Source organism: Falco cherrug, chromosome 1 (genome assembly GCF_023634085.1).
Source record: "Falco cherrug isolate bFalChe1 chromosome 1, bFalChe1.pri, whole genome shotgun sequence".
Classification (NCBI taxonomy): Eukaryota; Metazoa; Chordata; class Aves; order Falconiformes; family Falconidae; genus Falco; species Falco cherrug.
The window spans coordinates 62,407,076-62,419,079 of record NC_073697.1 but is presented as its reverse complement, the minus strand read 5'-3'; the positions used below and the strand labels follow the sequence as shown (position 1 = coordinate 62,419,079).

The window sequence follows — 12,004 nt, the reverse complement described above, 5'->3', positions numbered from 1 at the left end:
ACCTGAGGTAGATTTTACTCTGTGTAACACCGAGTGGCTAACAGAATGGGAAAAGTTGTCATAAACCTCATTTTGCCTCTAGTTTGGTGCACTTGGGTTGACGTACGAGCCTCATTTCCCCAATTGTCTTCACAGGCTTACCCGGGCTTGTTTCGGCCCGGCACCGGCAGTTGCCCAGCCCTCAGGGAACGCTGCCCTCGCCATCCCTGCCGCCACGCAGGCAAGGCCTGCTGCCCATGGCCCAGGGCCCAGGGCTCTGCTTCGTGTCTTTACACACATGCACAAGCTCGTTGCAGCCACATGCTAAAGAAGCTGTAGGCTCTTCATTCCTTAGTGCTAGGGGTATGCAGTTCTGCAAAGTGCCAGAGCAACCAGCAGAGCCAAGCCAGGCGTCGATGGGGAAGGTGCAAGGGCACACGCTCTTCAACGTAATTTTAAACTTTTCTTGTTTTACTTTTCCCCTCAAATTCTGCGGCCGGGGCCACAACACCCTGCAGAGGGCGGCGCACGCAGCCCGCTGGCCCGGAGGGAAGGTTGGCGCTACGGGGCTTCCGTCTGCTCGGCGGGGCGTAGCCGGCCGTGTCCTTCCGCGCTTGCCGTAGCCCGACATGGCGGAGTATTCCTGCGTGAAATCTACCAAGCTCGTCCTCAAAGGGGCGAAAGAGAAAAGGTGAGGAGCGGCTGTCCACGGCCCCTGCCCCGGGGTCCCCGCGGCGGCTGCCGCCGTGCTTCCCGGAGCGCTGGCCGGGTTCCCCGCGCTGCGCTGGGGTCGCCTCGGAGGCCGGGCCGCCCCGTCCCGTCCCGGAGCTGCCGCCGCGGGTGTGCCGGGGCCCGCCGGGCCGGCAGGGGATGGGGGCGGTCAGCCCGGTGCCCCCGGCCGGTGGCAGTGGCCCGCTGCGCTCGGGCTCCGGCAGGGACGCCGCGCTGGGGCAGGGCCGGGGCGAACGCACATGCTTATTTCCTTGTACCTCCCTTTGCAGCAAGAAGAAGCACAAGGAGAAGAAAAGGAAAAGGGAAGAGGATGCAGCAGAGCAACTCGATATTGTTGGTGAGCTGCTTTCCAGGCATTGTGTGACAATGAGGAAACGGTAGGGGACGGCAGAAGCTGAAGAGGTTGTTATAGGACTTGGTAAACCAAGCGTGGTCCCTGTAGGACTTGTAACTATTTCTCATGAGGTATAGTTTATGTGTTGGGATCTTCCTGGACTCCAAAGGAAACTTCCGACACCAGCGAGATGGATTTTCCACTTAATGTTTGTAGCTGAAGGATGTTCTTATATAATCTCAAGCTGTTTATCAGCTTGGATCTCTTCCCCCCTCCCACTGTGGTATTTGCTTCAGGAGGAGAGGCTTTTTAGCACTGTAATGCTGTTATTTAATGAGTGCATTTCTGTGTAAACAACTCACACCTTCTGTAACTATTACTTTGACAATTAGCGGTTGGACCACCAGTGCTTTCTGTTCATACCCTGGCACATGTTACTTTCTGACTGCGTTCTTCAGTTTGCTCAAAACTTCAATCCCTTCAAAAGGAAAGGAGTCTTGGTTAGTTTGTTTATTTGTTTTTAATTTGATTACTTGTTTGAGTGCTGTGAGGGGTTCACATCATAAATTTGCTGCAGTTAATTGAAGCTGAAGACACAAATATTAATTAATAACAAAATATAACTTTCCTTTTTCATAAAATACAGGGATCAAAGTATTTATGGTCATGAGCCGTAACTTGACAGACTGTTGCCCTTCAATACTGTCCTGTCCTTGATTGATCACAGTTCACAAACAAAAACAGCTAAAAAAGAACCACAGAGTCATAAGAGATGCATGCTGTAGCACAGTGCACATTGGAGAAAAATGTCATTTCTTGTTATGTGTATATAGGCATAAGCTGAAGTAGTGCAAGGGGAAGTCATCCCTATGTTAATAATATATGAGAAAATAGGCTCTGTGTCTTATGTTAGAAGAATGTTACAGATGTTCTACATTCATAGTTTAGCCAGATGTCAAAAAAGTAGCAGAGAGTTGGAAAAAACATACATTGATCTGCAAGCCTGAGTGTATAGGACAAGACAATTGGCTCCATATGTTGTATAAAATAGGGGAAGATAATTTCTGTTCAAGGCAGATTGACCTGCCAAATCTACCATGTGGAAAAAAGATGCCATATTCAAATGAATTATAAATAGTTATTATCTTAATCGGGTAGGAAGTATTTGTAAGAGAATACACAGGAGAGAATTTTGCTGTTTAAAAAATATAAATGTCATAATTTTAATTCATGCAGATGGGTAGGGCTGCCTTTAACTTTGGTAGAATTCTGTGGGGCTCAAACATTCAAACTCAGATTGGCTTGAAAACTGAAGTCGAAGGATTACAGCTCAGGTGAAGTAATTTAACAGCAGATGAGATAGTTAATCTGTTTCTGTTGTGTTGGAGAATCTAATAATTGGATGTGGCCTCATAACTGCACGAGGTTGGTCCAGAGGGGGAAAAAAACCCCAAAACTGTTCCTTGCAAGGTGTATCTTTGCAGCATCAGCTGAATGGATCAACTTGCTAACACAAAGAAGGGATGAAGCACCCAAGCCTGTAACTAGGGATGGCAGAGCAGCAGGACTTTCTGATTCAGCAGCAGCACCATTAAACTGGCTCTGTACTATAAAATAAATGCACAAAGATGTTGAGATAGCAATGGCAATTGTATCTTTAGAATTTCAAATCTCAGAGAAGATGCAAAACATCTGTGGAAATACAGTAATCAGAAGTTGTGATTAAACTGTCGTGGTTTTGTATTTTAGGAAATTGGTGGGCTATCAGTAACTTCGGTGAAATTACAGGAACAATCGCTATAGAAATGGATAAAGGAGCGTACATCCATGCCCTTGACAACGGCTTGTTTACTCTTGGAGCACCACATAAAGGTTTGTTTCAGGAAATTTAGAAATAAGCAGTTCTAGTAATGAAAGGCGTAAAAGCAGCATCACTTAAAGGCAAGCAGTTTTACAGCTAAAAGCAGTTTATTACAAATAACGCAATAATCCTAGCCATAGCTTGCAGATGACTTAAACTTAATGACTGCCAATTAGTTTCACTTATCTAGTTTCTTGCTGTTTTATGTGTACAATAAATTGAACTGCATTGGAGATGATCACCTGTTAATGGCCATACCACTTACTGGATAAAAAGCAGTATAACTTTTATTAAATCCTATAAAATCTTTATGGTGTCAGTTGAAGAGTGAAACTCGAGGCGGATGAGTTTAAAGGCTTATTGCTGCATCCTTATCTTGATATACTTGTTTTGTTGCTGCACAAGTGGGCTACTAATGTAGTGGGATAATTAGCTTGTCATTACTTTGAATTCAAGAGCCATCAGTCAGACAAAGACTGTTCTAGAACCCTGACAGTGTGTTTCAGCTCCAGGGTGATAGCACAGCATTGATGACAGTATTATCTCTTTTTGGTTTTGAGGGATAGGGAGGTTAGTAACATTTGTTTACAGAAGATTTTTTCTTTATTTGGTGTCTTGCCTTAAACACTAAATATATGAACATAAATGAGCACCTGCATTCCGTTTTCAAAAACGGATATTAAAAAAAGGAATTTTTAAAGGAATAAAGTATTGCAGCTTTCCATAATATTTAGCAATGGCTATTGTTTAATTCTTTTTGGAAGTGCAGTATTAACAGGCTAAAATGTTGTGTGTTTAATACTTTGTACCTAACTGATGGAAAATTGATTCATAGATGATGAGGGCCCTAGTCCTCCTGAACAGTTTACAGCAGTGAAGTTGTCTGATACAAGGTAATTACCGTGACAATATTACAATATTCAATATTTTTTGTCCTTGTTTCTGGTGTAAATAAATGTTTTAATAGTCTCTTGAAATACATTGTCTACTAATAATGTGTTTGATGTGTTGGATATTGTGAATTGCTTGAATTAAAAACGTTCTTTATTGTGTTCTTGCATTTCTTCTCTGAGGATTGCTCTGAAGTCTGGTTATGGCAAATACCTTGGTATAAATTCAGATGGACTTGTTGTTGGACGTTCAGATGCGATAGGATCAAGAGAGCAATGGGAACCTGTCTTCCAAGATGTAAGCTGTTTGGAATAGTTAATTTGATGTTCCTAGCATTTGACAGCATTTTGAGTTAATCTATGTTGGTGTTCTTTGTGGAGTAACAGCCTTCTGCAGTCTCTTCCATATTGTAATTTTTAACCTTAGTTTTCCCAACTGCAATGCATTTACTATAATTGGAAGTTCTTAAATACTTCAAGTTACTGCATTTTGGCAGCGATAAGCATCTTAAGAATGAAGGACCCAGCAAGTCTGCTGGCTAGCTATTGAGTCTCTGTATATAAAAAATGCATGCACAGAGTGTTTTGGTGTATCGTATAGGGTAAATGTATGAATCGAGGATTATATACAAACTCTTTATACTAATAATATATGATGTTATTTCTGCAGAAGAAAATGGCATTACTAGCAGCAAATAGCCGTTTTATTAGATGTAATGAAGAGGGAGACATAGAAGCCAAAAGCAAAACGGCAGGGGAAGAAGAAATGATAAAGGTAAACTATAACTTTTACAATTAATACAGGATTGGCAGAAATATTCAAACAAGCGGGTGTCTATGTGCTACAACTGACTGTCAATACAGTTATAATAGCTTTCTGTAAGCGGTCAAGTGATTTGGCTACAAGAAAGGTAAATGAACTCCAGGGATGCATAAACTGAGATACCTCCAGTGGAGACAGGAAGATATTTTACCACCACAGAACATCAAGATGTTGTGGGGCAAGACAGTCTATGTGATATTCCCTATAGTTCTGAATAGCTTGGTATGGAAGAGATAAATTATGAGTGAAGCAGGGACAGAGAAGGGTTTACTAGAATGATGCAGAAGGGGATCGGTTAAGTAAGAAAATGTATGAAGACTTACCTTGACTCTATCTGGACGTGGGAAATACACATGTGCTTCCAAGTGTCTACTAGACAGAGCAATAATACTTTTAGTCAGTCTCTGAAAAAAGCATTTTACTTCTGCTAAAACTTAAGAATTGTAATGGTGCTTCTCTGAGATGAAGGCGATTATGTCTTCAAATAGTATCAAGGGTTATACTTAGTATTTCCCATGCTTCAGGCAGCTCTTGCTTTTTTTGCAGTTGTCTCCAGTTGTGAATTAACCAGTTTGAAAGCTGTGTACTTAGTAAATCATCACGACTCATTTTTTTATGGAGGATATGTTGTCATCTTTAACCTGTAACTTCTGGTTTTAAAAAATAAGGTGTTTTCTGTTTTGTTTTGGTTTTCTTTCAATGACTAGATTCGTACTTGTGCTGAAAGAGAAGCTAAGAAGAAAGATGATGTTCCACAAGAAGACAAAGGAAATGTTAAACAGTGTGAAATCAATTATGTGTATGTATTTTAGAGCTGTTTACAGGCTCAAGTACCATTTTTTTTCACTTCTCTTTGGGGCTGCCTTTGGTGGAAGGGCCAAACTCCCACCCCAGTATTTCACTCACTTTCCTCTCAGCAGGACGAGGGAAGAAAGGAGCATGGGAAAGCTCATGGGTTGCAATAAAGAGAGGGAGATTGCATACCACTTACTGTCACAGAAAAAACAGATTCAGCTTGTGGAAAATTAATTGTATTTGTTGCCCTTTAGATTTGGTAGTGAGAAACTAAGACAAAAATTTTAAAACACCACCTTTCCCTCCCCCATCTCCCAAGCTTAGCTTCACTCGACTCCTCTGCCTGCTTCCCCAAGCAGGATGGGGGTATGGGTCAATACATAGCGGTTTCTCTCTGCCACTTCTTTCCTCTCTCGCTTTTCCCCTGCTCTGGCATGGTCCATTCCACAAGCTGGACGAGAATATCTGCTTCAGTGGCTGAAGCACCTCCTCTGTCCCTGATGTTCACACTGCCATTTTGCACTATTTTTTTTTTCTTCTCTGCTCTGTTTGTTTGGCATTTTTCCCCTTTCTTAAATACATTTTCACAGAGGTGATGTTTTGCTGATGGACTTTGCTGTGGAGCCAGCTGTGTCCAGCACAGGGCAGCCCCTGGCCTTTTCTCACAGAGGCCACCCCTGCAAGTCCTCCACCATCAGCACCTTGCCACCTACACCCAATACACTTTCACTCCCTGACTTGTCATGCTAGTAGTTAAAGAAGCAGCTCTTTAGAACTTGTAACCACATCATGCTAATCATGTAGGGGCTCATTCCCATTTGGACTACCAAAAAGACCCTAAATGGTTTTCACCTACAGAAGTCTTAGTGCAATATTTGGTATTGGGGTGGTTTGTTGGATTTTATTAGGCCAGTCATCTGCTCTGTAATACAAGCTAAGATTCTTATTGATATAGGAATTATTTACTTTAAAAAACAAAGAGATAGAAAAAAAAAAAGTATAGTGAAAAACAAGAAAGAATTTGAAAACAGAGGATGTTAGTTAAATCTTTACAAACTGTTAACAAAACACGTCCCTGGGAGAAAGAACAGATACCATAAATATGGCAAGCTAGGGCACATGATAATATCAAAGAGAACCAAATGATTAATGAGACTAAACAGAAAATTATTGGCACTGTGTGTGAACTATCCTAATTAGAAAACTGAAAGATCCACCCTTGAGCAAAGAGAGCCCCCCACCAACAAAGACCCCTCTCCACACAGTATGCTGGTGGAAAAAAACAACACGTACCTTTAAATGGAGATGAGACTTGTAAAAACCGATGAGAATTAAGTGTGATTAGACGGGTGTGTGGATCAGCTCTTGCACACTGGATGAAGAACTCAGTTTTGGCATAACATGACAGCTGTTCTTTTACTGAAACACAGAACTTCAAAGAAGTTACACTTTTTTTTTTTTTTACATTTTCCCCTTCTGCCCTTACAGAAAGAAATTCCAAAGCTTTCAAGACAAAAAGCTTAAAATAAGCAAAGAAGATACAAAACTCCTTAGAAAAGCCAGGAAAGAAGGCACTTTTCACGAAATGCTGCTTGACAGGTACTTCAAAGTACAAGAAATAATGTGCTGATTGGAGAAGTACTGGGAGATGGAATTAGAGTAAACTTGGGGTACAAAGAGCGCTAGATTTCAGGGGGATGGGGTGCTGAGCAGTGTTCTGCCTAAGTTCTGGGGTTGGCTTATTTTTTTTGTTCTGAGTTTTCACTTCTTTAGCTGAAATTTTCAGGTTTGGATTGACCCAGAAATTAATTATTCTGGACATGTTGTTCAGTTTGTTTAGTATAGAGGAGTTGAAGGTGAATCTTTTTTAACCATAAAAATTAAGCTAATTTTTAGTATTTTAAAATACCTATGGCATAAGAATATTTTGAAGAGGGGAAAGCTGTTTTTTGCTTTGTCTTTTTTTTTAAAGAGAAAGAGCATTTATGGAGAACAGCCTTCATGTTATCTAGTGGGAGTAACGGGGGATCCCCCCCCCCCCCCCCCCCCCGCCCCAACTCGGAGCTGAGACTGTAGAAACTGTCTTGAATTTTCAAAATGTTTTGTATTGGCGTACAGTGTAAATACTTACATTAACTCATGGGGTGGAATGCCAAAGGCTATTTATCATAATTGCAAATGATGTGAGAACACTTCTGGGCCATCACAGGTGGGTGTCAGTTTCAAATAACACTGAATCTGTATTCTGTGCCTCAGAATGGGCAAAACAATTCATGATGATTTGAAACTAAAGACAAGGTTAACTTTTGATATTGCAGTCCTAGCTCCTTAAGAAAACAAAGTTAATAAATGCAAAATGTTGTTAGATTTTTTTTTTATGTGTTTTGAAGTAAAGTTTAAGAAAAATAGCTTTCAATGCTTCCTTAACACTTTGAAGCAGATCAAATATGACTACACCTGGCTTTTGTCTCAATCTAAATCTTGGAATCACAGAATTATTTAGGTTGGAAAAGACCTTTGAGATCATCTTGTTTCGTTACTTTTTCCATACAGGAGGGCAAAAGTGAAAGCAGATAGATACTGCAAGTGACAGCCAGCTGGACCATTTTCTTCTGCATCTGTGATGACAGGGTCAAATTGAAAAGGAGTAAAATGTTTTGTAATTATTTTTTATTGAATGTGTTTTGCTGATGTTTTTATTATGTTATTTTTAAAGGATCGCCACAGCTATAATTAAGCATCAAACTAATGTCATCTTTCAGTAATAAATACTATTAAGTTTACTGTAAAACTATATGCTATTGAAATAGCGAGATAATTATTTAATGGAAAAAAAATTGACCCACTGAATCTTCTAAGGCTGATGAAAAGAACCTGAGCTGAGAGAAAGAGCAGAATAGAATGATGATGAAGTTCAAAAGTAAAATATGGGTAACACATTAAACCATTAAGAAATATGTAAATGTATTGAACAAGAAGAAATAATTGAAAATGCTTGTCTTGGAACACATCCTACCAGATCCTGAGTAGGATGTCTGTGGAGCCACTCTACACTGCATCATGTGAGCAGTGGACCAGAATATTCAGGCTTTGTAAAGCAATGTTCAAAACTGACTCACTGTTCAGCTTGGTAAGCGGCATAATCCATATGCTGGAAAAAGTGTTGACAAGTCACAAGAACCCTATTACAGATGAAAATGCAGGTGCTCTATAAGAAATGGCTCCTTTGTGTTAACAGGCTGCTGATTTTACAAGAGGGAAAAATTGACTTTGCAAACTTGCTGGTTTCTCTACAGCATGGATTTTCATTTGTTTAAGAAAACAGCAGGGACTATTTTTCAAGGTCATAGTATACTACACATTTCCTAATACCTCATACAAAACTTGTTTATTCCTGTCTGCTCTGTTTACCAAGAAGCTTTTCAGTAACATCATCTCCATAGGAACTACCTCAGAATAATTGCTTACTCTCTCCACAGCTTCTTTAATCTGCATCATAAAGATTACTTGGTAAGAAAATTGAGGATTTTTATGGTAATAATTTGAATTGTCTCTATGAAGCTTCTCCTGGCTGTCAGTTTGAACTGCACACATAGTACAAAACTGTAACCTCATGCAAGATAATGTATCTAAAAAAGAGCATAAGAACAGAGCAATAAAGTCTAGTCGGTAACAGTAATTTATATTGGCCTAATTTCATAGGCAGTTGGTCTTGAGGAAGAAGCACAAAGAATTTAAGTGCATCATAACTGTTTTAAACTTCTATTGACTTTTCAGCATGAAAACAAATTATAGCTGGTTAGGGAAGGCTAGCTAAGGTGTTAGCAATAAAAGCATTTATTTTTCAAAGAATTTAGAAAAATATGGATATAGCCCATACAGATTTTATGGAACCAAAAGAAGATAATCTCCATGGGCTGGGCACATTCATGATGTAACAGAGGGATTTTTCAAAACTCATTTGTTTCTAGAAAACCAAACAAAAATCCAAACCTTTCACTGACGGCATTTTTTAAGCTTTCCATACCTGGCTTTGTCCTACTGAGTACAGAAATTTCTGCCACAGGGCTTTTGCCTCTAAGGTGGTATAATTTATTTGGTTTATACTTGCAAAACTTACTGTTCACTTTATACCTATTATAGAAGAATAGACATACTCACAGTTGCACACTCACTAGTTCCTTGTATGAATGTCTATTTTGGAATTGGTGCTTTTTCTTCCCAATTCAGTTTGTTCTGTTGAGATACTAAGTGAGAAATCAAAATGCTGCCTCTGGGGAGCTGGTTTGTGCAACTATATTGGGACAATTGTGCTTGTGACTTTCTCATATGAACAAATCCTTGGAGATCTTCCTATCATTCCAACTGCTCCATAAGATTTTGTATTTTAATGGTGACAGAAGTTATAACAAAATGCTGAGAAATTAAATAAAAGCAAGGTCTATATTGAATGGAAAAAAAAAAAGTAAAATTATCAGATGAGAATTTTCCCTCTCAGTTTTCAGAGGTTCAGAAGACCGCTCAGTAGCTGGAGTGGCGTTTTTTTGAACTTAAATGATCTTCTAGAGAATTGTCTTTTCCACTATATCTATCAGATTATTGTATGTCAGGAAAAATACTGTTAACCAAAATGTAATAGTATCAGGTGGTCATGTAAATTGATCAAATGCTTGACCTTTTTGCCAGTTCAATAGCTTCATTTTAAAGTTGTTACAGATTGGTGTTTTAGACACCCCATCAAGCAAACAAAAGCCATGTAGGCAGTGGCAGAAATGGTTAAGCAGATGAAACTGGTTTTTTATGTAGTTTAGAAGCTTTTGAATCACAATGTGTGTACATATGCTCCATGGCTCAATTTTGGTAAAGAGGAGATCTGTGCTGCCTTTTCCACAGTGAGTAAAGGTCATTATTTTGAGTTTCTGTATTATTGGAAAAGATGCATTGTGCATGCTTGGGAGGTCTGACAGAAGTGTGAGCACTGTATTTGCAGGGAGGAAGCCAAAAGCTAGAAATAAATAGATGATTGTTGGCAAATGTTCCTGTCCAAACTGAGGAATTCTTGGATGAAAGCACAGCATAACTGTGGGTTGTACCATCACAGAAAAAGAATGTAATTAATTTTTCCCCAGGGTGCCTCAGTTTGGTCTAGAATTGGAGATTAAGGCTCATGAAGTTGTTCTGGTTGTCGGTACCATGCTGCATGTCCCTCCTCAGATTTCTAAGTAACCTGATGTATGACCAGTGCAACATCATGGACCTGGAAGTGGCCTACTGCCAAAACTATACCCAGAAACACTGGGAAAGAGGCAGCACCACAAGGAGCAGGCTGCAGGCCAGAGGAATTATTTATTGGGCACTTCATTGCAGGTGTCATTGATCCACAAGCATCTGAAGTGAGTGGTGATGGTTGAAGTAGGCTGATGCTACAGTATCTGTTTTTCCTTTCAAGAATATATTGTTTAAATAAAATCCTGTCTGGTAGAACGCACAAAAATGATTACTAGAACACAGATGCAGCTGGAAGCACAACTCGGCAGTGCTGGTGGAGAAGGTGCTGAAAGGAGTACTTGGAATCTGAAGAAAAGCCTGAGAATTACCCACGGAAAGGGATTTTCCATTTCATATTTACATTTGTAAATAGGAGAATGCAGGGTGTAGGTGGTGTAAGTTATAGTAAAGGGAAAATGGAATTGAGTCATGTTTGTTACAGAGCTAGGAATAAGTGAAGCAGAATGTAACATTAGAGCAAACAAAATCACACTGTCGTAAGTAGAAGAGGAAGTTGCTGGATTTAGCAAGGGACTGCTAGCCCTGCAGGGAATAAGGATATTGTGGTAGCAATGGGGTTGCCCTCTGCGTTGGGACTAATGATATACTAGATTCTTGCTAAAACATGTCCTGAGATAGTGCAGAAGCAGAGGTCTGGGGAATTCACTGGAATTTTAGTCCCAGGAAAAGGAAAGCAAAGGTATGACGAAACAATGAAGATCAGTACGTGTATTAAAACCATTGCTATAAGGAGTCCATTGGTGTGTTTTCCCACTGAGGTATTCGTGAAGTCATTTTGGTGATACTATGTCCTGGCAGTAGCATTGGCATAAAGAGCTTTACCTGAAACTGAGAGAAAGGGGGAAAACTGCAGCCTCTACATCTGGAGGAGGGAACAGATCTGGGGAGTGGTAGTACAATACTGGATAGATGAGTATGAGAAAGCAAAAGGGTGGTATGAGGTATTAGGTGTCAGTGACACCAGCTGTCAGGTGGTGTAGTTAATGAGTAAACTGCTTATCTCAAAAACTGCACATCTCAAGAAGTTTTCTTCTCCTGACTTCACTTACGTTTTTGAAAACTGACGGAGGAAACCTAGGCAACAAAATGGAGGACCTAAAGTACTAGTGTGGACCCTGGAGACAAGGCATTCTGACAGGAACACAGCAGAATATCCATAGTTGGCGAATCACTGGTACTGGAGGGTGTTAACTATTCTTTAAACTGAGAATGTCTTTACTGGTGAAAGAGCTAAATCAGAAGGACAAAGAGTCTTCAAAAATTCAAGTTGTGATTGTGTAATATGATGATGGCATAGTTTT

The 12,004-nt window shown here is 40.0% G+C and overlaps 1 protein-coding gene across 1 annotated transcript; it reads left to right on the top strand.

Annotated features, from left to right (window-relative positions):
- Nucleotides 1-520: 520 nt before the first annotated feature.
- On the top strand, nucleotides 521-9,093 carry FRG1 (FSHD region gene 1). Its single transcript, XM_005437040.4, has 9 exons — nucleotides 521-670; nucleotides 981-1,048; nucleotides 2,795-2,917; nucleotides 3,742-3,799; nucleotides 3,980-4,094; nucleotides 4,467-4,571; nucleotides 5,327-5,418; nucleotides 6,903-7,013; nucleotides 7,968-9,093. The coding sequence occupies exons 1-9, from the start codon at nucleotides 609-611 to the stop codon at nucleotides 8,002-8,004; spliced, it is 771 nt and encodes a 256-aa protein (XP_005437097.1). The 5' UTR covers nucleotides 521-608; the 3' UTR covers nucleotides 8,005-9,093.
- Nucleotides 9,094-12,004: the final 2,911 nt, after the last annotated feature.